General features: G+C 38.5%; 2 protein-coding genes across 4 annotated transcripts in view; one reads left to right on the top strand and one right to left on the bottom strand.

The window, feature by feature from the left end:
• Positions 1–25,713, bottom strand: part of NR6A1 (nuclear receptor subfamily 6 group A member 1) — a 215,697-nt gene extending 189,984 nt beyond the window's left edge. For both annotated transcript variants that reach the window (XM_029919824.1, XM_029919825.1), the window contains exon 1: positions 25,614–25,713. In XM_029919824.1, coding sequence (XP_029775684.1) covers positions 25,614–25,713 — 100 coding nt within the window. The remainder of the gene's footprint in view (positions 1–25,613) is intronic.
• The window catches only part of OLFML2A (olfactomedin like 2A), a 33,164-nt gene continuing 31,936 nt past the window's right edge, over positions 24,605–25,832 (top strand). Inside the window, exon 1 of one of the 2 annotated variants that reach the window (XM_029919822.1) lies at positions 24,605–24,683. The gene's annotated coding sequence lies outside the window, so the exon portion shown is untranslated. The remainder of the gene's footprint in view (positions 24,684–25,832) is intronic. The other variant, XM_029919820.1, reaches the window with a different exon arrangement.

The following is a 25,832-nucleotide window of genomic DNA, read 5'->3' as shown; positions in this document are numbered from 1 at the left end:
ATGGAGAACAAAGAGAGGGTTACTGGAGGGGTTGTGGGAGTGGGAATGGGCTAAATGGGTAAGGAGCATAAAGAAATCTACTCCTGAAATCATTGTTGCACAATATGCTAACTTGGATATAAATTTTAAAAATGAATAAAATAAATCCATTGTGTGACAACAAAAAGATAAAATATCTTTAACCTTTCATCTGAGGATCTTTCAAACCTGAAGCAAATCTAGTTAATCATATGATGAAATAACCCCAAAAGAAAAATGTAAAACTATTTAAACTTGAAGTCAAGATAAAAGCAACAACCAACATATGTTTATAGCACTAAATAAATAAAGGATAAGTCACAAACGGGATTAAAGGTAGAAAATTCCTGCTGCTTCTTAGATGCTAAACTTTCCTACATCCTAAAATTAAATTCAACAAACACTTACCTAGCAATTTCAATGTATAAGGGCACTGTGCTAGAATATATGAGGGATACAAAGATGAATAAAGCTGGCTACCCCTAGATTCTTACAGTCTAAAAAGGAAAACAGAAAATTGTATACAAGGAATTACAAAGCAATGTCCTAATGGAGAAACTAGCAGTAGTGACCAAAAACACTTATTTCTTTGTAGGGGGAAACTGGAAAACACTCTGATGGCAAGAGGAACTTGCATCAGGCTAATCAGGAAGGAAAGGGAGAACATAAACACAAACAGATTGTCAGTAATACTCAGTAAGCCATGTATATCTTTTAGATGTCCTTACTCACTCTGCTGGCAAATACTTCCCCCAGAGGTAGTCACGTTCTAACAAATGAAGGTTATATAGGTCCTGTCTGACACGTTCTTCCCTAAATGAAGTCAAGAGGGCAAGAAAGGCTTATCTCAATACACACACTAACCTTTCATCCTGGGTTGGATGGTCTCATCCCCACACATTTTCACTTATACTTCCCAACAAATAACCCCCAAACATTCGATTTCAGGTGAGACTGTTCTCCTAAAAAACAGACCCTTCTACCCTAATGCCTAATAGCAATATCTACCAGGATACCCCATAGGCTCCATCAAATTCAACTTGTTGAATTGAACCTTTTTATCTTTTTCTGAAGCCTGCTTCTTCTGTGTTCCCACTCCTGTGCCAAGTTGCAGATACCACCAATTCTCATCCCCTAAGCCAAATATCCCCAAGGACTCCTCCTACCCTTCTACTTTACTATCCTTCTCCCACAATTAATCTAACAATCCCCACCCCAATTAATCTAACAATCACCAAAACATTTTCATTCTTGCTCAAGTCTCCACAAACCTAGTTCAAGCCTTTTCACCATGCTAGAATCCTAGACTGCTGTAACTCTTTCCCCTGGTGCCTTTCTTTTCTCACTTACTAGAACTTAGATTTCCTAATCCACTCAAAATTCCTCTGCCGATTCCTTATTTTCAACTCCTTAGCATGACATTCACAGCCTTAAATTATAGGAACTAATCCAAAATCTGAAAAGTTACTTTTTGAAACCTTTACTTCCCTGACATTCTGAAGTTTGAAAAGGGTAAAAATGCATAAATTCCTATTTCCAAACTCTAACTCTTTATAAAGAGATTTTTAAAAACTGTCCATACCAACTTTGATGTTAAAGCAATTTCCTAATATCAACAAAGTGATATATGAGGGAGGCAAGACACCTAACATCAACCCTGCTCTGGTACTACTTCGTCTGTACTCCATTTTCTCTTCACTAAAAGGAGGAGGAAGGTCTGGCCAATTTTTTTTTCTTTCTTTATTTTTGAGAGAGACAGACAGAGAGAGAGACAAACAAAGCATGAGCGGGGGAGGAACAGAGAGGGAGGCACAGAATCTAAAACAGGCTCCAGGCTCTGAGCTGTCAGCACAGAGCCTGACATGGGTCTCAAACTGATGGACCATTAGATTATGACCTGAGCCAAAGTCAGACACTTAACTGACTGAGCCACCAGGCACCCCTGGCTAATTTCCTTAACATTCCTATCAACTCTAAGATCTGTGAGTTTACAAAAGTTGGCAGCATTATGTACTAGGGGGCACAAATCATATGTTAACATTTCAGGGACTGCCAAGATTCTTAGATATTTTTTCTTAACTAGAAGGAACCTTATAGTTACCATCCAACCCTAGCTCTCATTTTACAAAAGGGAAAAACTGAATAAAGGGTAGACCATCTATAGAAGTTTTCTGTGATTTAAATACTAATGGGAGCACCCAGTGGCTCTCAGTTAGTGCCCAACTTTGGCTCAGGTCATGATCTCACAGTTCATGAGTTCAAGCCTTATGTAGGGCTCTGTGCTGACAGCTCAGAGACTGGAGATTGCTTTCGGATTCTGTGTCTCCCTCTCTCTCTGCCCCTCCCCCACTCACACACTGTCTCACTCTCTCTCAAAAATAAACATTAAAAATGTTTTTAATAAATAAACAAACACTAATCATGGTCCTAAAGACAATTTTTAAAAAATATTTACTTAGGGGTGCCTGGGTGGCTCAGTCGGTTGAGCATCCGACTTTGGCTCAGGTCACAATCTCACAGTTTGTGGGTTCGAGCCCTGCGTTGGGCTCTGTGCTGACAGCTCAGAGCCTGGAGCCTGCTTCGGATTCTGTGTCTCCCTTGTTCTCTCTGCCTCCCCTGCTCACTCTCTGTCTCTCTGAAAACTAAACATTAAAAACAAACAAACAAACAAACAGATATCTCTGGGAGGAAGAGCTTTGAGTGGGGGAGGAGCAGACAGAGAGGGAGACAGAATCTGAAGCAGGCTCCAGGCTCTGAGCTGTCAGCATGGAGCCCGATGCAGGGCTTGAACCCATGAACCATGAGATCATGACCTGAGCCAAAGTCGAACACTTCATGACTGAGCAACCCAGGCACCCCAAGACTTCACCTTTTTCGTAATCTAAAAATGGGAACAATAGTATTTACACATCATAGGGCTGTTGAGAAGATTAAATGAAATTAAAAAATTTTTAAAGCCCTCATTATCTGGCGCATAGTAAATATTCAATAAGGGTTGGCCATCATCATCATAGTTGGTAAGTGAAGTTGTTCTGATTTTTGCCTTCCAAACCTTAAATACAAGGATACTGGGAAAACAGAATTCTTTATTTAAAAATGCAAACCACTTTGTAGTAGCACTACGAAAGCTGTTCCATTCTATATATGCATAGGAAATAGAGCCTTTTATTAAGTCATCATTCAACACTATCACTGAGATACTGACTTCTTGATGAGGCTACCGCAATCATGTGAAAACTGACCTCTGGGTCAACCATTCAGATCTCAGACCATCAGACGAATGAAAAAAATGATTGGGGCATGTTTAAGAACCACAGATACTCGTCTATCCTGTTCCACTAAAATCACACTGTACTTGTATAATGCATGCATCCTTATAGTTTTTCATACCTGTTATAAATTCTACAGCTTAGAGGTAAAATTCCTCTTCTAGCTTTATTATGCGTTAGCATTAGCAGAAACATAACTTTAAAGTAGCATTCTTATTCCCATATATCCCAAAATTAAATGAAATACTGAGAGCTTAAGCCTTCCAGAGTAAGAGCCCATTATCTGGTATATAATTGTTCTGATCTAACATTAGCAATCCTCTCTCCGAATATGCCTCACATTCCTGAATAAGTCAAAATGACCATACTATTCAGAAGCAAGTATTGGCTAACCATGTCAAATGAGAAGAGCATATCTGTAAGGTCAACAAGGCAGAATGAAACACAAGCTGACCTGGAAATTGAAGCTCTACAGACACACTGGTTACTTACAGTCCCTACCACGTTAGTCTTTGTGTTTTTAGTTCATATCATTCACCTTTAATCTTGTCCCAAATAGTATATAAGTAGCCTAATGCTTTTTTGCTTTATTTCCTAAATGACATTTTTTTTTTTTAATTTAACGTTTTTATTCATTTGAGAGACAGAGAGAGATAGAACACTGGCAGGGTATGGGCAGAGAGAGAGGGTAGAATCAGAAGTAGGATTAAGGCTCTGAGCTGGCAGCACAGAGCCCAACGCGGGGCTCGAACCCACAAACTGTGAGATCATGACTTGAGCCAAAGTCAGACACTCAACCAACTGAGCCACCCAGGTGCCCCGGACATTAAGTATTAAAGTGCCCTCCCAGGCACAGAAGAGGTCTACTTCTGTGTCATACACCCAGGGCCAGCATTGCCTCCTCACTGACAAGAATCTGTCCTAAACCCCACAACATCTTTCTTCAACACCACAAATTGGCCTTGGATTTTGTTCTTTTCTTTGGGAACACACAAAGGTACCTTAAAAAAAAAAATCATGACCAGTCAAGAAAACAAAACTTTTTAAGCAAGTAATTTTCAAAGAGCACTCCTATCCCCATGCCTAAAAAGTGGAGGAGGCAGTACTCTGAATTTTGGTTTTAACTTCTACATCCACTATTAAAGGAATGTCTTCTAAATATTAGACTCTTTAAGGTACAAATGCCCCTTAGGATCCTCCTCTACCAGAAACTAGTACTGAGATTCCAGGAATATGAGTCCTGGAATTAGACCTGGATTTGAATCCCATCTCTCATTGACTAGGCCAACTCACATTAACTGCTTTCAGTTCTCTCCTCTGCAAAAATGGTAATAATAATGTTATTTCCCTTGTAAGACTGCTGTACATAATTAGCACCAAGAGAGCACACAATAAACTTCAGATTAAGAAATAAATGGCCGGAGTGCCTGGATGGCTCAGTTGATCCAACTCTTGGTTTCAGCTCAGGTCATGATCTCACAGTTCATGAGTTCCAGCCTTGCGTAGGGCTCTGTGTTGCCAGCACAGAGCATGAATGGGAATGATGATCTGTCTCCCTCTCTCTAAAACTTAATTAATTTTTAAAAATATATTTTTTAAAAAAGGAAGAAATGGCAAATCCTTAACTACAAAATTTTCAGAGAAAGACAATGGTCTCAAACTAAGTACTAACTGAACTAACTATACACATGAATAGAGTTGCTATATCACAATTCAGCTAAGAAATCAGTTTGAGACAGTTTTCTTTTAAACAGGAAGAACACGAATAGTTCTGTGTACATTCTAGACAAGAGAGAAATCAAGTTTTTGTTACTTAAAATTTAACTGGTAAAATTCTAAATTAGAGCACAGTTGATAATAAAAGTTTCAAACTCTTTGGTCTTTAGTTTCCATCACCTCACACACTAAAGCATGACAAATTTTGCCCTAGGCTAATCCCTAGGTAAAACTCCGGATTCAAAGTGTCACAGAGAAATGAATCATGTATATTTTGGTTTATGCCAAGTATTAGAAAAATTTTATTAAAATATCCATTGAACCAACATTGGCCTGCCATACACCACACCAGTATGGCCCCTGGGAGTAGAGACCTATTAAGAGTAAGTTTCAGGGTGCCTGGGTGGCTCAGTTGGTTAAGTCTCTGACTTTAGCTCAGGTCATGATCTGGCGGTTTGTGAGTTTGAGCCCCAGGTGTTGCACTCTGTGCTGACAGCCTGCTTCAGATTCTGTGTCTCCTGCTCTCTGTGTCCCTCCCTCACTCACACTCTGATGTGCGTTTCTCTTGAAAACAAACATTAAAGGGGCGCCTGGGTGGTTCAGTCGGTTAAGCCTCCGACTTCGGCTCAGGTCAGATCTCACGTTTGTGGGTTCGAGCCCCGCGTCAGGCTCTGTGCTGACAGCTCAGAGCCCGGAGCCTGCTTCGGATTCTGTGTCTCCCTCTCTCTCTGACCCTCCCCTGCTCGTGCTATCTCTGTCTCTCAAAAATAAACAAACATTAAAAATTTAAAAAAAAAAAGAATTTACCAAATTCAACACCTGAAAAACAAGTAATCCAGTGAAGAAATGACAGAAGACATGAATAGACACTCTTCCAAACAAGACATCCAGATGGCCAACAGATACACCTGAAAAGAGGCTAAACATTGCTCATCATCAGGGAAATACAAATCAAAACCACACTGAGATATCACTTCACTCCAGTCAGAGTGGCTAAAATGAACAACTCAGGAAACACCAAATGTTGGCGAGAATGTGGAGAAAGGAAAACTCTCTTGCACTGTTGGTAGGAATGCTAACTAGTGAAACCTCTCTGAAAAATTGTATGGAGGTTCCTCAAAAACTTAAAAATAAAATTACCTTTGACCCAGCAATAGCACTACTAGGAATTTTTTTTAATTTTTTATGTCTTTATTATTTTATTTTGAGAGACAGAGGGGGTAAGGGCAGAAAGAGAGGGAGACACAGAATCTGAAGTAGGCTCCAGGCTCTGAGCTGTCAGCACAGAGCCCGACGCAGGGCTCAAATCCACGGACAGTGAGATCATGACCTGAGCCGAAGTCAGATGCTTAACCAACTGAGCCACCCAGGCACCCGCACTACTAGGAATTTATCCAAAGGATCCAGAAGCGCCAATTCAGAGGGGCACATGTACCCCAATGTTTATAACAGAGTTCTCACAAATAGCCAAATTATGAAAGAGCCCAAATGTCCATCAACTGATGAATAAAGAAGATGTGGTTGATCTACACAATGGAATACTACTTGGCAATGAGAAAGAATGAAATCTTGCCATTTGCAACAATATGGATGGAACTGGAGGGTATTATGCTAAATGAAATAAGTCAGTCAGAGAAACAGAGGTACCACATGTTTTCACTCATATGTGGAATTTGAGAAACTTAACAGAATACCATGGGGGAAGGGAAGGGGAAAAATAGTTTCAAACAGAGATGGAGACAAACTGTAAGACACTATTAAACACAGAGAACAATCTGAAAGTTCACAGGATGGGTGGGCAGGGGGAAGAGGTGATGGGCACTGAGGAGGGCACTTGGGACAAGAATTGGGTGTTGTAAGTATGAATAATGAGAATCTACTCCTGAAGCCAAGAGCACACTGTATAAATTGTTAGCTAACTTGACAATAAATATTTTTTAAATAAATAAGTTTTTCTTAGAGAATTTTAGAAATAAATAAAAATCAAATTAAAGTGTAAATAATCTTTTGGGGTACCTGGTTGGCTCAGTCAGTGGAGCATGCAACTCTTGACCTTGGGGTTGTGGATTCGAGCCCCAGATCGGGTGTGATTACTTGAAAATAAAATCTTTAACAAATAAAATTTAAAAAAATAAAATATAAAACATCTTCTTAAATTTTATTTTATTGTTATTACATTTTTTCAGAGAAAAGAGCACTCAAGTAACAGCTCAAGCAGGAGAGGAGCAGAGGAAGAGGGAGGGAGAATCCCAAGGAGGCTCCATGATCAGGGCAGAGCCAGACAAGGGCTTGACCTCACCACCATGAGATCATGACCTAACACCTAAAGAGTCAGGCTCTTGTTGGTGGGAATGCAAACTGGTACAGCCAGTGACTGAGCCACCCAGGAGCCCCAACAATCTTTTTAAAATGGAATTTTAAAAATTCAAACCACAGTCTAGACTCCAGTTATAAGTGTTATACCAAGACCTATTGTCTCCATTGGAACATATAACGCAAAAAATGTCAATTAAATTTATAATTATTATAAATGTAAATTACAAAACTATAAGAGACAAAAATCAAAGAAACTGCCTTTTAATGCACTTGAGATAATAACCATTTCAAAACTTCTGGCTGCATCTTTTTCAAACTTACTTTTCCAACATTATCTAAATTAGGAGCCAAGGGAAGACTTATGATGTCTTTCTATTTACTTCAATAAATACTTTATGTAGGGTTACAGATACTTTCAAAAAACTTACTGTATACTGAATACCCAACTTCTACAATCCAGTAAGCACCAAAAAATGCAATGTTCGGAGACAGACCCAAGTTCCTTAAGATGAAATCCTGTCTCACAGCAGTTAAATAAACAACAACAACAACAACAACAACAAAAAATCAGAAAAATGCCATCTAAAATCTTCTGAATTCTCCTAGAGGATGGAGAAGAAAAGAGGAAGGATTAGAGGGGAGGAATGAGAGAAGGAAAGGGGAGAAAGAGAAGGGTGCCTACACAAGTCAGATCTGTGGACTAGAGGTTCAACTTCAAACAAATTTCCTCACCAGTTTACTCATGTGGAAAATGAGCACACCATCACCTATGTCAGTGTTTCCCAAAGTAAAGAGATCACTGGAAGATTTTAAGTAGTATAAACAGAAAGCATTTTAAAACATTCCAAAGTTGTTACCTTTTCAATTCTCTTTCAATCCTAATTACATCAGAAGAAAAACCTCAGTTTAGTACTAGTTTGTCCATTGTCTCTCTAATGCTTGTTAATCTCCCTAACAAAGGCCTGGTTAGAGAGACTTGAACAGACAACATCTTAGCTAAAATTTAACACAATATTATCTTCATTACGGTTCTTTTTACTATTACCTTCTATTTATGGCAAGTAAATTTCCTTCTGGAATAATTACAAAATTTCCTTTAAAAATAAATTCTGGATTGCAAAGTATTTAATTACAGAATATTTAAAATATTAAATAGGGGCACCTGGGTGGCTCAGTCTGTTGAGCGTACAGCTTCGGCTCAGGTCATGATCTCATGGTTTGTGGGTTTGAGCCCCGTGTCAGGCTCTGTATGGACAGCTAGCTCAGAGCCTGGAGCCTGTCTTTGGATTCTGTGTCTCCCTCTCTCTCTGACCCTCCCCTGCTTACACTGTCTCTCTCTCAAAAATAAATAAAACATTAAAAATAAATAAATGAAAAAAGTAAATTTTAAAAAATATTAAATAAACAATTTATTAGGAAATAACAAAAATCATGATGATAATACAAGAAAGACTAAAGTCTGGAAAACACTGGTTTGGTGGAGTAGTTGTGTAAGTAGTGGTTAAGTTATCTTCAACTCTGTAATATGGGACTATCACCACCTATCAAAGAAAAGTCGTGGAAAGGATTACATTACATAATTTAGTATAGTGCCTGGCACACACTGAGCATTCACCAATCATTTCTTTCCTTCCTTTAAGGATATTACTAGAATGCCTTTTTAAAGACCTCTAGAGAGGCTTGGGGTAGGGGGTGGGGAAGCCAGGCTTCCTAAGTATTAGAGACCAAAGCATTTGTTCCCATCAAGAACCTCCAGGGATATGGCCTTGCTAAAATTTACCCTGATAAGGCTGCAGTACTATCTAAGGCTCATATTTCTAGCTACAAATGACTAGGAATAAAGTGTTTCAGAAAAGTGGTATGTATCTTCAATTAATGAGAAGTCAGACCCCAAAGAGTATTAAAGGCAAGGCCATTTTATAACAGATGTCCAAGCTAAAAGAAGGCATTTCTTTGGGCAAATTCAACAAAGCTTTAATGGGAGGGGAAGTCACTAGGTGGTCCATAAACCAGACTTTATCACTTCATCATTTGCTATTGTCCAACTAGAGCCCACAGGTGAGAAAATGGGGGTGTGGAGGGGAGGGATTCCAGTTCAGATTCACTTCCAGTTCAGAGAAGTGCTCTAAGAAAAGGAATACCAACAGAGCACTTGCTACAGTCAAACCACACTGTGTACTAATAGACATTTTTTTTAATATATATTGCCTAATTTCTCCAAACATACCCTTGTGAAGTATTCTGAGTCAATTTACCAAATGGCCAAATCTCCCAATAGCGAATTCCCTACATTTACCAAAAATTTGTCTTAACCATTTAGACAGTTTATAACAATTCCTATTAATGGAACAGTTTAATTAGTTTTTAAATATTTTTGCCAAATTTAGATTAACAGGATATCAGCATTTTCAAGAACAGAACATTCAATTTGTCTCTACCCCAGCTCTCTGCTGCTGGGGCTACAAAGAACTAGGGCAGAGAGGGGACCTCTGCTGGTGGAAAGCTACAGCCTGGTCTGGGCTGCAGGTGATGAAGGAAAAGAGGAGATTTAATAGGAGGAAAAGGTGAAGGAATAAGGGGAGGACAAAGTGGGAGGGGGAATGGTAGGAGAGCAATTAAGGAGGAGAATGACAATAAATTCTATTAAGTTCTACAAATAAGATTCAGCAAATTGATTTTTATTGAGTTACATACTAGGTGAATTGGACATTTGGCAAATAAGTTTCAATCACTTGGAATTTGATGAACTGGCTTGCCTAGCTAGGAAGTAGATAGTCTTTACCTCGCTTATGGATAAGTAAATTGAGAAATGTTAAATAACTTCCCTGAAGTAACACAGCTACACTCTAGGTTCTTGACACACTGCATCATTTCATTCACCAGTAATCTGGTGTGCGGTGATCCTAACTTTCTTTCACCACCACTGCCCTCCAAAAAACACCACAAAAGCAGGTAAGACAGGACTTAAAGCCAGGTCTAACTCCAAATCTCATGCTCTAACACACCTACTTATCACTACATCACAATAATAGTTCGCTGAAATCATTTTTAATTGCTAATGCAGTTTGTCTACCGTACTATAGTTCTCAATCTACCCTTTTCTGCAAAAATTTCTATTTGCTATTCAGGTTGAGGTTGAGTGGCAGTGTTACCAGACTAAGATGGAATAATTTCAGGCAAAAATTAGAAGTTTAGAGATCTTATTATTTAGCCTGGACAACTTTACTACTCATAGATTTCAGATCAAATTTTAAATAACTGCAATTGCTTGAGAATCCCAATTACCATCCTTAGGGATCCCAGACTGCCAGTTCCTGCTGTACATTACAAACCTTTCCTTTCTCCCTCCCTCCCTCCCCCCCCTCTCACACACACACAGACATATATAATTATGATCCAATTTTTAAGTTCATTTATTTATTGAGAGAAAGTAAGAGAGAGAGCAAGCCTCGAAAGAGTGTGAGCACAAGTGGGGTTAGAGAGAAAGGGAGAGAGAGAATCTCAAGCAGGCTCTGTGCTGTCAGTGCAGAGCCGAATGAGGGGCACGAATCCATGAACTGTTAGATCATGACCTGGGCCAAAACCAAGAGTTGGACACTTAACCAATGGAACCACCCGGGCACCCCTATGATCATTATTTTGAACAAAGTGTAGGCTTAGTATCAATAAATATTAAAAAAAAAAAATCCTGAAATCTATAAAATCTATATAGGACATTAATGCTTGGCTCAAACTATTTCCCTTATGGCTGCACTCTTCAGGGATTTATCACATTTATGATGCTAGGAGACATGTCTTACCCCTCCAGCTGGTGCATAAAACTTAACAGCAACAATTTTAAGTTTCCTTCTATCAATAAGATGATAGTTCAAGGTTCTCTAAACAACTAAAAATGTATTCTGCCTTTTTTATTAAGCAGAAAAATTCTCTATTCATAGATTTTATGATATGGCCCATTATATAAAGCATTTAAAAAATAACAATATTTTACTTTTACATTGCCTGAGTACAATCAGAAACTTTTACTAACAAAGTTTCCACTCCTGTAAAATATTTCAAGACCCAATTACACTGTTACTTTTAAAAAGCATTAAACATTTGTTCTGATTTTCCATTGGGCTCAAACAGCTCTTTGATGTTAAGATGGAGGGGAACAGATCTTCTAACAAATCTCAATATCACAAACTGACAGTTTGAAAAATGCCACCCTATCTCCAATCTTTTCAAGTACATATTTTAAATGGTCAACAAAGAGATGACAAACTTTTTTTTTTTTAATAGTTCATTCCAGGCCTCTCTTTTGCACTTTAACAGTGGCTCTTATTTCTGATCTTCAATGTACACCACACAAGTTTACCTTTAATGTTTTTAGCAAACAGAATGTGATTCTTCCTAATCTCTTTTGCAATCAACAAAAGCTATAAATCTAACTCAAGACAGCTTTTTGTACTTCAGTTAGATTCAAGGTCATCTCAAGGCTTTTAATTACTAACTAGGGTTTGAAGAGGTTTGCAATTGGTATAGTTAAGGGAAAGAGCAGCTGGCTTATTTATGTTCTTATTAAAGAGCAATATAAAAACTGTGTCTTGGCAAATTGCAAGTTCTCTGACCACCAGTGGTGAGAACAAAGAACCAGAGCAAATGATCTTCAAACATTTGTGTTTACCCTCTTCAATCAACAATTTTACAAATTATTTTAAGACTTTTTTTAATTTCAGCAAGTATCATTTATGTTTTAATTCAAAATTTGTAGATGGCCAGAATCCCAAAATGTTACTATTTCCATTCTAAAACCAGTCCTGTTAAAAATTGCCAATGCTTTTCAAATTAGTACAAGATTTATTTAGGTCTTTTTCACTATAAAACCCCATGCAGGATTAGGATAAAAGTCTGCCACTGAAGAACTCAGGAAGATTATACTGATTTCTATAGGAATGCAAGTTTAACGTCTCTCTCCATGTATTTAATTTCTAATCAAATTCAATCGCAAGCTTCTGGACATATTCAAGACTTTGAGGAAGGTATTATATTTGTATTGGAAAAAAGACACACACACACACACAACACACACAGTCACACCAATCCATTCTTCTGAGATTTTCAGAGGCAACCAGCAAAGGCTCCAAAGTGTCTTTGCCACCCATTCCCTAATAATCTTTAAGAGAAAAAAGGCAGCCTCAGAAGGGTTCCTAAATACTGCTATGACCAGGCTGGAGACAGTAGGATGGAGGTGGGGAGTGGAAAGCAATGTGCATGGGAGGCCTGGTGCTAGAAATCTAAAAGATTCAGGGGACAAAAGGTACTGGGAATGACTTTCTCTCTCTAAAAAATGAGAACAGAAGAGCTTATCACCATGTCAAATTCTATGTTGAGCACCAGGCACTTATACAAAAAAAATTTTTAAGTACTACTAACAGACCTAGATGTTAGTATACAAGATATCTTAGTATAACTTAAACTGGTTGTTGAAGAAGGTACAATAGGTAGATACATACTTCTAAAAATCTACCCTGCAAAATAAGCCAAATTAAAAGAAAGCACAAAATGGTCTGGTACTATTATAAAGTGAGAAACTAAAAACTAAATGTCCAACAATTAGGAAAATGGGCTGTGATATACTATTAACAGTTTTAAATAAATTCATGTTAATTGTATACAGTTTATGAGAAAAAAGCTTAAATTTAAAAAAAAAAAAGCATAAAACATAGTAGCATATACTGGATAATCACAACAAGCAAAAAACTAGGATTTGTAAAAAGTCCAGAAGAAGAAATAAAAATGTTAACACAAGTTGCTTGAAGGCAAGATTAATATATGTAATTTTCCTTTTCCTTCATTTTCTGTATTTCTACAATGATCATGCATTTTTAACTTTAAAAACATTAGATTCTTAGGCAGCTCACACCTAAGTATCTATGGGCCATAGGCAATTCAAGAACACAGCTCAAGGACCACATCATTTAAAATCTAAATACAAGATACAGCTAAATCCCTCATGCTTTTATTTACATGCAAGCACTTCCAACTGTGTTCCCCAGGATATGTCCCTTTAGGCAATGTTCTAAAGTTGCTTTCCAATGAGGCGCTGGAAACACTGGGTATTTTCCAGTCAGGAGCACCATCTATGCTCCTTAAACTAGCTTTGGAGAATAAATTTACAGTATTTCACACCCTTTGTATTACCCATATGTACTCTGTAATGGTTTATTAATGGAAGACACTTTATGAAAAGCAATCTTACTGTGAAATATTTTAAAAAGGCTCAAAGCAGATAGGAAATTTTATCTTCAAATGCTACGTGCATTTCTTCATCACAGTAGTACTTTCAGCAACTGCTTGCCATCAGTTAGCTCTGGATTCTGGCCAGTCCAACTATCTTTCAGGTTTGATCTGTCCGCAAGTAAGAGAATATTTTTTGTGTGGGAAAGCTATTGTAATTTCCCACATTAGGTGATTGATTAAGTTCTCTCCTCTAAAAGGCTGATTGGTTTCCTGGTGCCAGTAAAATGATTGATGAATATTTCAACTGCGGCTCCCTTGCTTATTGCCCCCCCACACTTCTCCCCTCCCCCCTGAATTGCTGCCCCTTTCCTGCTGGATTCCCTTTTTATAGACCTACAGTATTTAAGGAAGTTTTGCAATTTTCCTTAATGAATCCAAGTTCTCAAATGCAAGGCATTTAATCTTAAGAGGACAGGTCTCTTCTCAATGCCGCATGAATTTGCAGACAAAAATCCCTTTACAAGGAATGAGGGAAAAACTGAAATTATAAGTTTGACTCAATGAATGAAATTGTACTTAGGAAAGAGAAAGTGTAGCACGGAGGGGTTATAAATGGGGAAAAAGTGATCATTTTAAAGAAAAGTAAATAAATGAAAACTATACCTAATTTCAAGTTTACATTACAAATTATAGCATTAATTAGAACTGTAATTGTAAACATTTCTATAAAAGTCCACACAAAAAATGGAACCTATAGACTTTTAAAGCGACCAGGTGTTCTAAAATCAAAACAGGGAAATAGAGAATGGTAAATAAATTCTTTGAGGGTATCTGAAATCAAAATCATCCCAGATAATCTGTGCTGTATCGCAGCTATTTGCTTTAGGAAGGGCTTTCCTAAATTGCAACTTCCTGTTTTACCCAATTCATTCCATCATAAAGCTGGAAAATTCCTTCAGGGATTATCTAATTTAGCTCCTTCATTTTATAGATGAACCCATATAGACACAGAGCTTTGTTATAGAGTTAAAATCAGAACCCAGGCAAAACTCAGGCCTATCAACTAGTTCCCGGGCCTCCTACCTTTCCAAATAATGTGGTTGGCCTTCTCTCTCAAGTCCTCTACTCAAACTACACTGCTTCCATAATCTATGAACCACACTGCCACATTTTTCTCACTGTATCTCTCTTCACTGGGAAATCACATTCTCTATTTTACAAGCTTTGGACAACTGGCTCTTACATTTCCATTTTCAAAAAGTTACATCAACTTTCTTGGATTGGTTCTCCTCTCTTCCATATAGCCAACTTTGGTGTGGCAGAAATAAAAAAGATACAAAGGACAAAGAAATCTTTCCCTAAAGTGAATTCCCCAAAAACCGTCAAGCAAACAACCAGGAGTTTACTGGCTATATCTTCTTAATCTGGTGTATCTAGTCACTTCAGTTACAAGGAGAGCCCCATTTCCAAATAGAAACTACATTCTGGTTCCAGGTGCCCATCAAACCCTGCAATTAGCTTGTAACACACTGCTTGACTTAGATACTGGCCCCAATTTTCCCAAGTGGCTGAGAAGCAAATTCTCTTTCATTTTGTAGACTTTCTCTAACTACCAGCAAAGGACTGAAATTCAAAGGACTCTGATAAAAAAGCAAGACTCAGACTCCTGATCTGACTGTTCATTCAACATTCATAAAACACCAACTCCTTGTGTTTAGAGTTGAGGACACAGCTACAAGACAGCTGTCCCTGCCTTGAGTACCTCAAAACTCCTCTTCCCTTAGGACCCGTTAGAGCCACCAAGGATTGTTCCTGACTCCAAAGAACTGTTTTCTGATTGGCTTATTAAAGCCAATATGAGAGAAAGAAAAAAGTCACCTGCAATTCTAAAAGTGGATCTTTGTGACTATCTACAGGAAGCTGAGTTCTGGGCGTCCTCAACAACTATAAATGGTCTGGATTCACAAGTGTCTGCTTTGGGACAGATATTATGGTTAGCACTTTATAAACCTTGTCACTAATCCTAACAACCCTACAGTCAATTTCAAAATTATAGTATGGGGGTGGGAAGAAATTAAATCTAGGAAACAAATTATTCATGATGTTATTAATGGTGAAATTTGGGGCTTAACCTCTACGGGCTTCAGTTACCACATCCGCAAAATGGAGACGATTACAGAACACCTAATTCATAAGGTTACGAGGATAAACTGAATTAATATATGCAAGTTGTTTAGAATATTATATATGAATGTTAGCTATTATTAAATATGAACACCAAAGTTCAGAGAAGTCAAATGACAAAGTCACATAGCTGTGATCTTTGTTCTGCCACACTTCAGAGTCCATGCTCTTTCCCTCTCACACCATCTAACCAAAATCCTTCCTCCCTGACACACTACTACTGCCACTTCCAAAAAACAAAGCCCTCTAAATAGATATCAGTGGGGGGTTTCCCCCAGGTGGTTTATTATCCTGCTAAAAAGGGATTTTGGAGGAAAGACTGTAAGGCTAGAGAGGAAGTTTCCTGACAGGTTAGATTTCAAGAGTATAGCAAGAATATGGGAAGGAAAAAAATCTGTCTCGGTTACTAATTTTAGTAAATAAAACAATTTAACTCAATTGATGAAGAACACATTTAAAAATTCCATCTGAAACTTGAAATAAAATCCAAGTATTAAAAAAGAAAAGACATGTATCTTAGGACTAAGTTGCAATCCCCAAAGAATACAAATATGCTTTAAAAAGTACACTATGTGAAACTCCAAGAACATCAAGATAATTAACAGAGCTCTCATGTAAGGAAACGCAAATATCTCACTGATCTTTCCTTACCCACCAAGCTTGATCTAAGTTCTGATCCAGTAACTCCTTATTGTTATTCGCATTGTTATGTGACATTTCTTCTGCCAGCAAGCTCACAACAGAATGAGTTCTACATAGCAACTATCCTTAGGAGTAAATCCCTAACTCTTTAACAACACAGTAATTGACTTACACTAAAATGTTACTCACACTAAGGGTGTTCTTAGACCAGAAGAGGAGATGCTTCTTCTATACAGGCTTTATTACCACATCCCTCAGTGAAAACCAGGTTAAAAGGCAAACCAATCTACAAAATGACATTACCAAAACCACAACTTTAGAAGACTCAGGGAAAGCCAAATCTGTCTGAAAACAAACAAGCAAGATATTCTTGGAAGTTTTAAAAAGCAAGATACGATCTTTTTCATCCCATATAAATATGCCATTATTTTTACAGCAATGACTCTTATTAAGTATTTTTGTGTTAAGACTGATTTCCACAATTATAAATCTCCCTTTAGTTAGGAAATGGGTTCTGTTGGAAAATTTCTACTATGATTTAGTGAAGCAACGGGTTTCATGTAGCAGGTAACAAAAGTCTGTCAGAGAACTCAGGGTGAACTAGGACACACTTCATTTATTCAAGCAAAGAAAACTTAAAATGATAGGAACTCTCCATTTTTTTCCCCTCTGTAGTTCCTTTGAGGGTGGGGGGCTGGGGAGAGGAAAAGACAACCCAAGGTAACAAAGTACTAACAAAAGTATCTTGTGAGGTCACCATTTTCTTTCACATTAAATTTGCTCACTTAGAATAAGATTCTCCTATTTTGGTCTGAGTGATTAGGACCCCTTTTAAATTCTTACAGATTATTGAGGACCTCAAAGAGCTATTATTTATATGAGTTATATCTATCGATATTTATCATACTGGAAAGCCACGAAATTTTTAAAGTATCTATTCATCTAAAAGTAATAAACTTGTCATGTTATATAAATTAACATTTTTATAAAAAATAGCTATTTTACAACAAAACACTTGGTGAGAAGAGTAGCATTGTTTTATATTTTTGGTAATTCCTTTAACATCTGGCTTAATTCTGGCAGCTAGTCTCCTGTGTCTACTTTCAGTATGTTGTGATAAACTGTTCTGGTTGAAGTATAGGCAGAAAATCTGGCCTCATAGATTTATAATTGGAAAAGAAGTATTTGCTTAATAACTATGGATATTTTTCTTTGATAATATACCAAAACTAAGTGGATATTTCTTAAAGGTTAGTTCAATGTGAAGTATAAAAATCTATCAATGAATTCTGAATTCTATCAATACTCTGTCACATTAAAATCCATTAGTCTATTGGACATTTTCAACAGAACTTTTACCCATGCAGGATTTTTTTTAACATGATACAGTGATTTGGAAAATATTCGTTCACTGAAATATGATCTTCAAATTGTTAACAAATTTCATTGTACGGCATATTTTTTAAAACCTCACATTTGTTAACAAATATCACCATCAATTTCATTAGAAAAGGCCTAAGTGCTGGGTAGCTGTCAAGCTCAAAGTGGCAGATACAAGTTTTCCTAAATTCCTCATTTCTAATTGTCATCTGAAAGCTCAAATTTTACTCACCAGCAACAAATACTGTCAGTTTTCCTTGACATAACAAGTTCATTGTTCATTTTCCCAAAAAAATGGAATGCCAAATACCTAGCTCCAAATAAACCACAGTTTGTCAAGTTGTTCTTTCAAGTGAAAATGGTGTTCCATGAAAACAGCTACTAGTTTAGCTCACAACATAACTGCACAAGCACTTTTACTTAAAACAACTACTCTATTTCGGTATGCAGCAGAAATTCTTTGTGTGTACTTGCCTACTTGCCATCTTCTCAAATAGAATATCAAAAAAATACGTGAACTTCAAAAGGTGAAGATTTAATAAAGCTAATCATTTTTACCCCTTCCCCAAAGACAGGTGAAATGGCTTTCTCTTTTTAAATACAAGTGCATGGAGGAGACAAATACAGTAACTGCTAATGCAGTTTGGTGCCTTGATTTCTTCTAAGGCGGCAACAGTTTTTACCCACCATTGTTTCTCCGACATCAGTACAAATGTCAACGTGGTGAAAAAAGCAAATAATGTCAATATTATCATAAAAATAGTTTTGACTTCAAGAACCTCCTGAAAGGGTCTCAGGGACTCTCCCCCAGGGGTTCTTGAACGACACTTTGAAAACCACTGGTTTAGAGATTACAGTAATAACAGATTTAAGGACTCAATGAATGGGAAGAAATTAAGTCTGAAACAAACATTCTAATAGTGAATGGTCAACAAATGATGAAAGACAGAAAATAAATCCATCTGCATACTATTTCATTAATCATTTAAGAATTTTAAAATGCAAGAGATGAGAAGCAGAATAGAAAGTGTGTAAGACTTCACAGAAGTGTTGTGTCTTTTCTTTTGTGAGAGAAAAACTAAATTGAATAAATTAGTGCTAAGTGATACAAAGAACATTGTATTTGACCTATAAGGAGTTAACAAAAATGGTTAACAAGATTGAATTTTTAATCCTTCCAAAATTCAGCTTCAAGACTGAAATGAGTGCATGAGTTACACAAAATTAATTTTTTAAATGAAAACTAGATACAGGTTAAAGCAATTCCCTTCTATCAGTCCATCCTTCATTTTGGCACAGATTTGTTACAGATAAGTGCCCACGTCTTAAACTAGATGATTGCACCTCTGTTTCCTTTGGACTCCAAGGAAATATCGTAACAAGTTTAAAACTTTGTTTAATGAATTATGTTCTTTTTCAATCAGTGTTTTTAAAGGAGAAAATTAAGAACACAGAAATTTTGACACTACAGTGATGACTGGAAGAGCAAGTAGAACCCACTCATAGACCTCTGAAGCATTTTTATAGACAGATCTAAAATTCCAAACTATGAAGTGTAAAAAGTTGCAAATAAAAGCAGAGAAGGCTACCCACCTCTTCCTCATGATGAATTTAGTTGTGCACTTCTCTCAAAATTATGATTCTTCAGTATTTTTTTAAATTATAAATTGTTTCCAATACAAACTTGTTCATACAAACATCTATGGTTAATACATCCGATGCTAATTAATTATCAGAGCTACAGTTCCAATGTGCTTATTACTCAAACAATACCCTCTATCTCTATTAAGAAGTTCCTTCTATAATTTCTCCCTGTGACAAAGTCACTATTCTGGCTCAAACCACCCACAGAGTATATCTTCAAATCCAATGCTCGGATTTGTTTCCGGAATACATTACATGTTGCTGCCTAGGGAATTGGTTTTGGAAACATTACACTTGCCAGCTGACTTATCAACAGTGCCCATTGAATTGACACCAATTTAAAGGCAAAAATCCCTCTAGAAAATAGAAAAATATGCTACTACTGCCATCTGTGGTTTATGCTTGAATAGCTTCTCTGATATAAACAAATTGAAGGGTGTACAGTTTGCAGTAAGGATCCAAAGGTCTCATTATTTGAACATATTTTTCAAAGTTAACTCTTATTATAACAAGTTGTAAAATTTAGTATATGACTTTAGAATTTATGATTTGTTATTGGAACCTTTTATACAATACTGATGGTTTGGAAACCACAAACTACCTTGAATGAAAATTTTTCCATTGCATAAAGGCTCCTTTCCCCCAAAACACCCATTCCTAAGGAAATTCAAAGCACTGGAATGCCTCCTGTGAATTTATAATTAGGATCATTTCTCTTTTGAAATAGTGATTACCAATATTAAAACAACCCAAAAGAATTTAAAGCAAAAAGCGTATCTTTAAGGAAATCCCAAAATTTCCTAGACATGCATTTGCTCCATTCAAGATAAATTTTGAAGATTCAATTATTCCTTTAATTTTTTTTTTTAAGAACAAAAATTCAAAAATGCAAGTGAAGCCTCAAAGTAGGCTATTTTCACGACTTATTTTCTCTCAGTTTGCTTTCTCAAATGACAACCACTGTAGCTTAGGGATCAAAAGATTTGGTGCAGCTGGGGGTGGGGAAGAAAGCAATTCAGCTCCCCAGCAGCCAGCTGAGGAAATCCTGGTTCGCTCCCCAACGAAATCACTGTTAATGAGAATTACCAGGTTACACAGTAAAGTCTTATTTAAATAATCATAACTAGCAAAAAAAAAAAAAATGTTCTCTTGAGAAGCCATTCTACACAGGGTGCTGTTGCACAGTGGATAATAAAAACGAAATAAAGTCAGAAGCATTTTATTCTCTCAAAGTTCTCTTTCACAATTAGTTCTAAATCACTGAGAAGTTAGACATCTCACAATGCCTTTCTTCTAATTTTCCATTATCCATAGTCTATTAGCCTTATCCTTTTCGTACAGAGAAGCCACTCTGGGAAACAAGCAATAAATACATTACTGGGCTTGATTCTAGGAATACTATATTATCAAAGTTATATCCAAAGATTTTTTTAATTTAAGATTAAGCTCAGATGAATCTGAAACTATATCTCTAACGAAGGCTCACCACCCCCCCCCAAAAAAATCACCTGCTCAACACTTCTTGCTGACTTTAATTCTGCTATTTCTGAACCTTAGCTATCAAAGACATCCATAAACCCTTAAGAAATTACCTAAGCTAGAAAAATGTTGTCCTTAAAAATATAAAAGTCTGAAACAAAATTCTTTTACAATATCTTGGTTTGGGAAATACTTTCAAAGCTATAAAAATTTAGGTATTTTAAATCATTACTTGTATGGACATATTCAGTAGCTACCTTCTGTTTAAAATTGTTCCAAGGACACTGCAGAAATGCAAGTTTTGTTTATTGATTCAGACCTTAATTTTTTCTATGATCCTTTTTCATATATAAGGTGATTGATTCACACAAAATAAGCCATTTTTATGGTCCTACTTTAAAATAGATTTGACCAACCATGTAGAATTTACTCTTAAAAGGGATCTTCTCAAAAACTTTCAACCTAATTAAATATGTGGAAATACTTAACAAAGTATCCTTTAATTTGGCTACAACATAAAAGTAAATAACGAACCAGAAATTATGACAAGGCCCCCCAAGGGATCTAGATGAGCTTGTTGAAAACGAAGTCTCCTGATTTGGAAAGAGGTATCCTGGCATTTGAAATTCTGAAGCCAGAAATTGTGATCTCAACACAATTCATTAATCGACCAACTTATTCAACACAAACCAATAAATATCTACCTAGTTATAAAAACAAAGTGATGGTATCTTAATACAAGATAAAACATACACAGCCCCAGGCCCCAAACTCATAAACATCATTAGCAATTTAAAGCCAACTTGCACAACAAGCACTACAAGTGTTATAAAGAAACTTCTTTATCAATACAGTAGCAGTTAGCATATCTACTCTTCATCCTTGGCTAACCTAAAATTAGGTATTTTAACCTAAAGCTTATTTTTTACCTTTGCCCCAGAATGCCACGAAAAAGGGGGAAATTACAAACCAAGAAATTATGAAGAAAATATGGAAATTTAGGATTTGGGCATAGTTGAGGAAATCTAACAGTTGGTTTTTTTTTTTCATTATCCTAACTCCCCTTTCACATGCTAACAAATGCACACACACCACATACCTTTTTTCCTATGGATTTCAGAATAATTTACAGATTAGGAAGCATGTCACGGTTGTATTTTCATTACAAGGAGCAGAAATGCTCACAAAGAATTTGAGGGGTGGTAAATAGTAGATCAGAAATATGGTCATCTCACATCACACCTCAACTGCTCAAAATCACCAGTGGATCTGTTCATTGCTGCCTTTCAGTATTCTTCGGAGATCAGTAACTTAATACAAAATACCTGTGTGCCATTTGTACAAAATATTACCAGAGGATGCTTTTTTTTAATGAAAGTAGAAAATTCGGAGGGGACTCCTAATTAACTTTTCAAGTCACAGAATTGAAAAGTTAAACTGTCATGGAAACTCATTTTTTCAGGGATAAATATTTGGCCATGGCATGGTCATAGCAGGAGAAAGGCATTAAGTTATTTAGCCAATTTCTCCCCGTTTCCTCTAACGTGTAGTTACATAAAACATGCTTTTAATTACTGATTTACTTGGAATATTTAAAAGACTACTACTTCATTCTGTTAAAATATAATATTCAGCATATAGGTCCTCAAATCTTCCGTCTCCCTTTATAGCCCAAAAGAGAGCAATCCCTCTATCATGACTAAATGAGTTCATGTTTGTTATGAGAACCTACAGCAACAACTGAAAATATCTTGCGCAGTCAGCACATGAAATTCCTGAAAGGGTGGTGGTGCATCAAAAGGCTAGCAACTCTGTTCTGATAGAATAATAAAAAACATCTAAAGGACTGTAAATTCAGTATCAATGGCGTTTCCGGCAGGAAAGCATTTCTAAAATTCCACCTCCAGTTTAGTTCTTCAGGACACAAACCAAAAGACCTCCTATCTAGATAGCGATCTATTACAGACATTTCATACAAAATGCAAATCAGTCATTAGGATACAGAGCCAAGAGAATTCATTTTCTCTGCTTAGAACTTAAGCAGTTTTATTTACTTTTGGAGAAAAACACTGGGAAGTATAAAAGAGTATAAAAGGAAGAAACAAGTTTCCACCATACCAAAAATAAACTTTCTTATTTTTTCTATTTTGGTAATTCTTCTGGGAGCATGTTAAATTATAACTGCAAGAGATAATGAACATAAACTGTAAAACAGTACACAATGCTGTTTTTTACACTAAAATATAAAACATCTCACAACACTCTTAACATTTCATTCATGTATTTTCTTTAAGCCCAAATTGTCCAAAGTCCCCACTGTACTCTCAACAAAAACGAAATACTTATAGCACTAAATTGAACTGATGTAAAATATTAAAGCCACCTTGGCCTAAATGGAATGCTCGATAGCGGTCTTTAAAATGGTTCTGAACAATTGAGGAAATGAGTCTATGAATGGGAAATTTGATTAAGAGTTAAAATTACCATTGAGTTCTTTAAAATGTACTAATGAATAATTAATAGCAAATGCAGTTCCTAGGCTTCCCTTACAACATTCTCAAGCAGAATTGAAGGGAATGTCTGTAGTAAAATCAATCATCTACACGTTATGCACAGGTGGGTACAGGAAGTACATACACATATAAAGACATGAAAATGCATACACTTAATATGGGCTATAAGACAGATGAAGCTTAGGTAAAAAAAAAATCAGCATGGTAAATTTTAGATCAGGATTTACAACATCCATACATCAAGGCCAAAACAAATCCCCACTTTAAAAGCTTAAAAATATCAAAAGCATTAAAGAAATCCTTTGTTCCTATGATACTGTCATCTTCTACCCTCAATGGATTCCAGCCTCCTTTGTGACACGGGATTTTATTGATCTCAAACATGTTCACATTTAGAAATTATTCTCCAAAGACACCTCAGGGGACTGCCAGCCACCTAGATAGCACACATCACAGACTTCTTTAAAACGGACAAGAGTTTTTTTTAAAAACATACCACTATTTGGTCAGCACATCAAGTGAAGTTAATCAGACTCTCTTCTAAACAGACTTTTCCCTTAACTGGTAAAAACACGAGATCTACTGAATTGGCAGTAGTAAATGCTTGAGGAGTTAATAAATACATGAACGCGCAGATTCACCCCAAAATCTCTCCTTCTGTAGCTCCTCATTCATTCAACAACTGAGCGCCTAAATGACCTATTTTCAGGATACTTTCCTCACACCTGCCAGGTCACTGTCCTGATTGAGAAACTTCTTGCTGAAGCCATTAATTTTTAGTGCCTCCTAACTGTCCCGGGTGTTTGCATTCAATTTGAAATCTGTTACTTGTTAGACACTGTTCGGTCCTAGATCTTTCAGAGAATTGCGAGTTTATGGCGCAGAGAGGGGAGGAGGCGCGGATCTCCGAGAGCCTGCCCTTTATTCGGAAATGAGGAGATGTGAAAGGTGGAAGGCAGGGCAAATAAATAAATAAATCGGGTTTGCAGCCGGAGCGTTTGCCGGCCGGTACGAGCACCCTTTGTAATGCAGGCCTCCCGGGGCTATCGCCTGCGCTAATTGCTCCAGGGCGCTTTCCAAGTTCAAAAGTTCACCTTTTACGACCTCACAAAAGCTCCTTACACGTTACCAATAAAAACATTCCGTGGCAAACACCGAAGGGGAAAATATCAAACAGATACAAATAAAACACCCCGCGGAGGGAGGGAGCCGGGGGGAGGAGGGCGAGTCGGCCGTGAGGACCCCGAGGACTTGGCCCCGACGTGGGGGCAGGGGAGAGCGGGAGGATGGGCTGAGCCAGGTGAGGAATTCTCAGCGCCCGGGTCTGGGACCGCGGGAAGGAAAGGGGGAGCGGAGCCCCGGCAGGCGCGGGCCGGTGGGAGGGAGGAAAGGGGCAGGTGTCCCGAGCGCCCGGCCCGGCCGGAGATCTGAGCCAGCAGAGAAAGGGGCTGAGCAGGGCGGAGGCAGGAGCGGAGGAATGGGGTGTGGAGCAGGCACCGAAAGGTCCGAAAAGGAACCGCTCTGCGGGTAGCTAACGATCTGAGGGGTCGGGGCAGAGGTGGAGGCTCGCGGAGCTTACAGGGGTGGCACGGGAGGCCCGGGACGGCAGAGGAGCAGGAAAGCGGTCCCAGAAAGGTGAGGGCACAGAGAACGACGGGGACGAGGGTGTGGCGTCTGCGGAGGGAGGGGGCACCCGCGTGGGAGAGGGCCGGGGAGGGGGGGGGAACGGGTGCTGAAGGGACCCTCTGGGGGGAGGAAGGGGAGGCTCTGAGCACTGGGGACCTGAGGGGGAGGGAAAGCCCCCACTGACGGGACGCGAGGTGGGGGGCCAAGGAGGATCCGCGCGGTAGGGACCCAGGGGAAGAGGAGGGCTCTGCGCTGAGGGGACCTGGGGGGAGGGAGGAGGATTCGTGCACAGGGGACGGGGGGAGGGGAGGCCTGTGCTGAGGGGACAGTGGGGGAGGGGGCGAAACGAAGGTCCGGGTTGAAGGAACCGGGCAGGGGGAGGGTCCGCGCTGAGGGGAACGGAGGAGGGGGAGGGTCCACACTGAGTAGGACGGGGGAGGAGAGGGAGGGTCCGCGCTGAGGAGACCGGGGTGAAGGTCCACGCCGAGGGGACCCAGAGCCGCTGTGGCTTCCCAAAGAGTCGGACGAGAGGAGGGGAACCCCCGGGGCAAGAGACAGGCAGTCGGTTCTTCCTGGGCCCGGGCTCCACACGCCCCTCACCCACCGTTGCGCGGCGGCGGAGGGAGCGCGGCGGGCGGCTCCAGGAACCCCGCCGAGCCCCCGCCGCCTCCCCCTCCGCTAGGCGGCCGTTCGTCCCGCTCCATGCGGTGGTGCTCAGGGCCCACGCTCGGTTCGCTGCTCCGCCATGACCCGCGCCCTCGTTCTGGTCGTCGTCGTCCGCCGGGGGGAGGGGGCTGTCAGGGGCCCGCGGGCTCCCGGCCGC

The sequence above is a fragment of the Suricata suricatta genome, chromosome 13, assembly GCF_006229205.1.
Source record: "Suricata suricatta isolate VVHF042 chromosome 13, meerkat_22Aug2017_6uvM2_HiC, whole genome shotgun sequence".
Classification (NCBI taxonomy): Eukaryota; Metazoa; Chordata; class Mammalia; order Carnivora; family Herpestidae; genus Suricata; species Suricata suricatta.
Note: the sequence above shows the minus strand (reverse complement) of the source record. Positions and strands in the feature narration are given on the sequence as shown.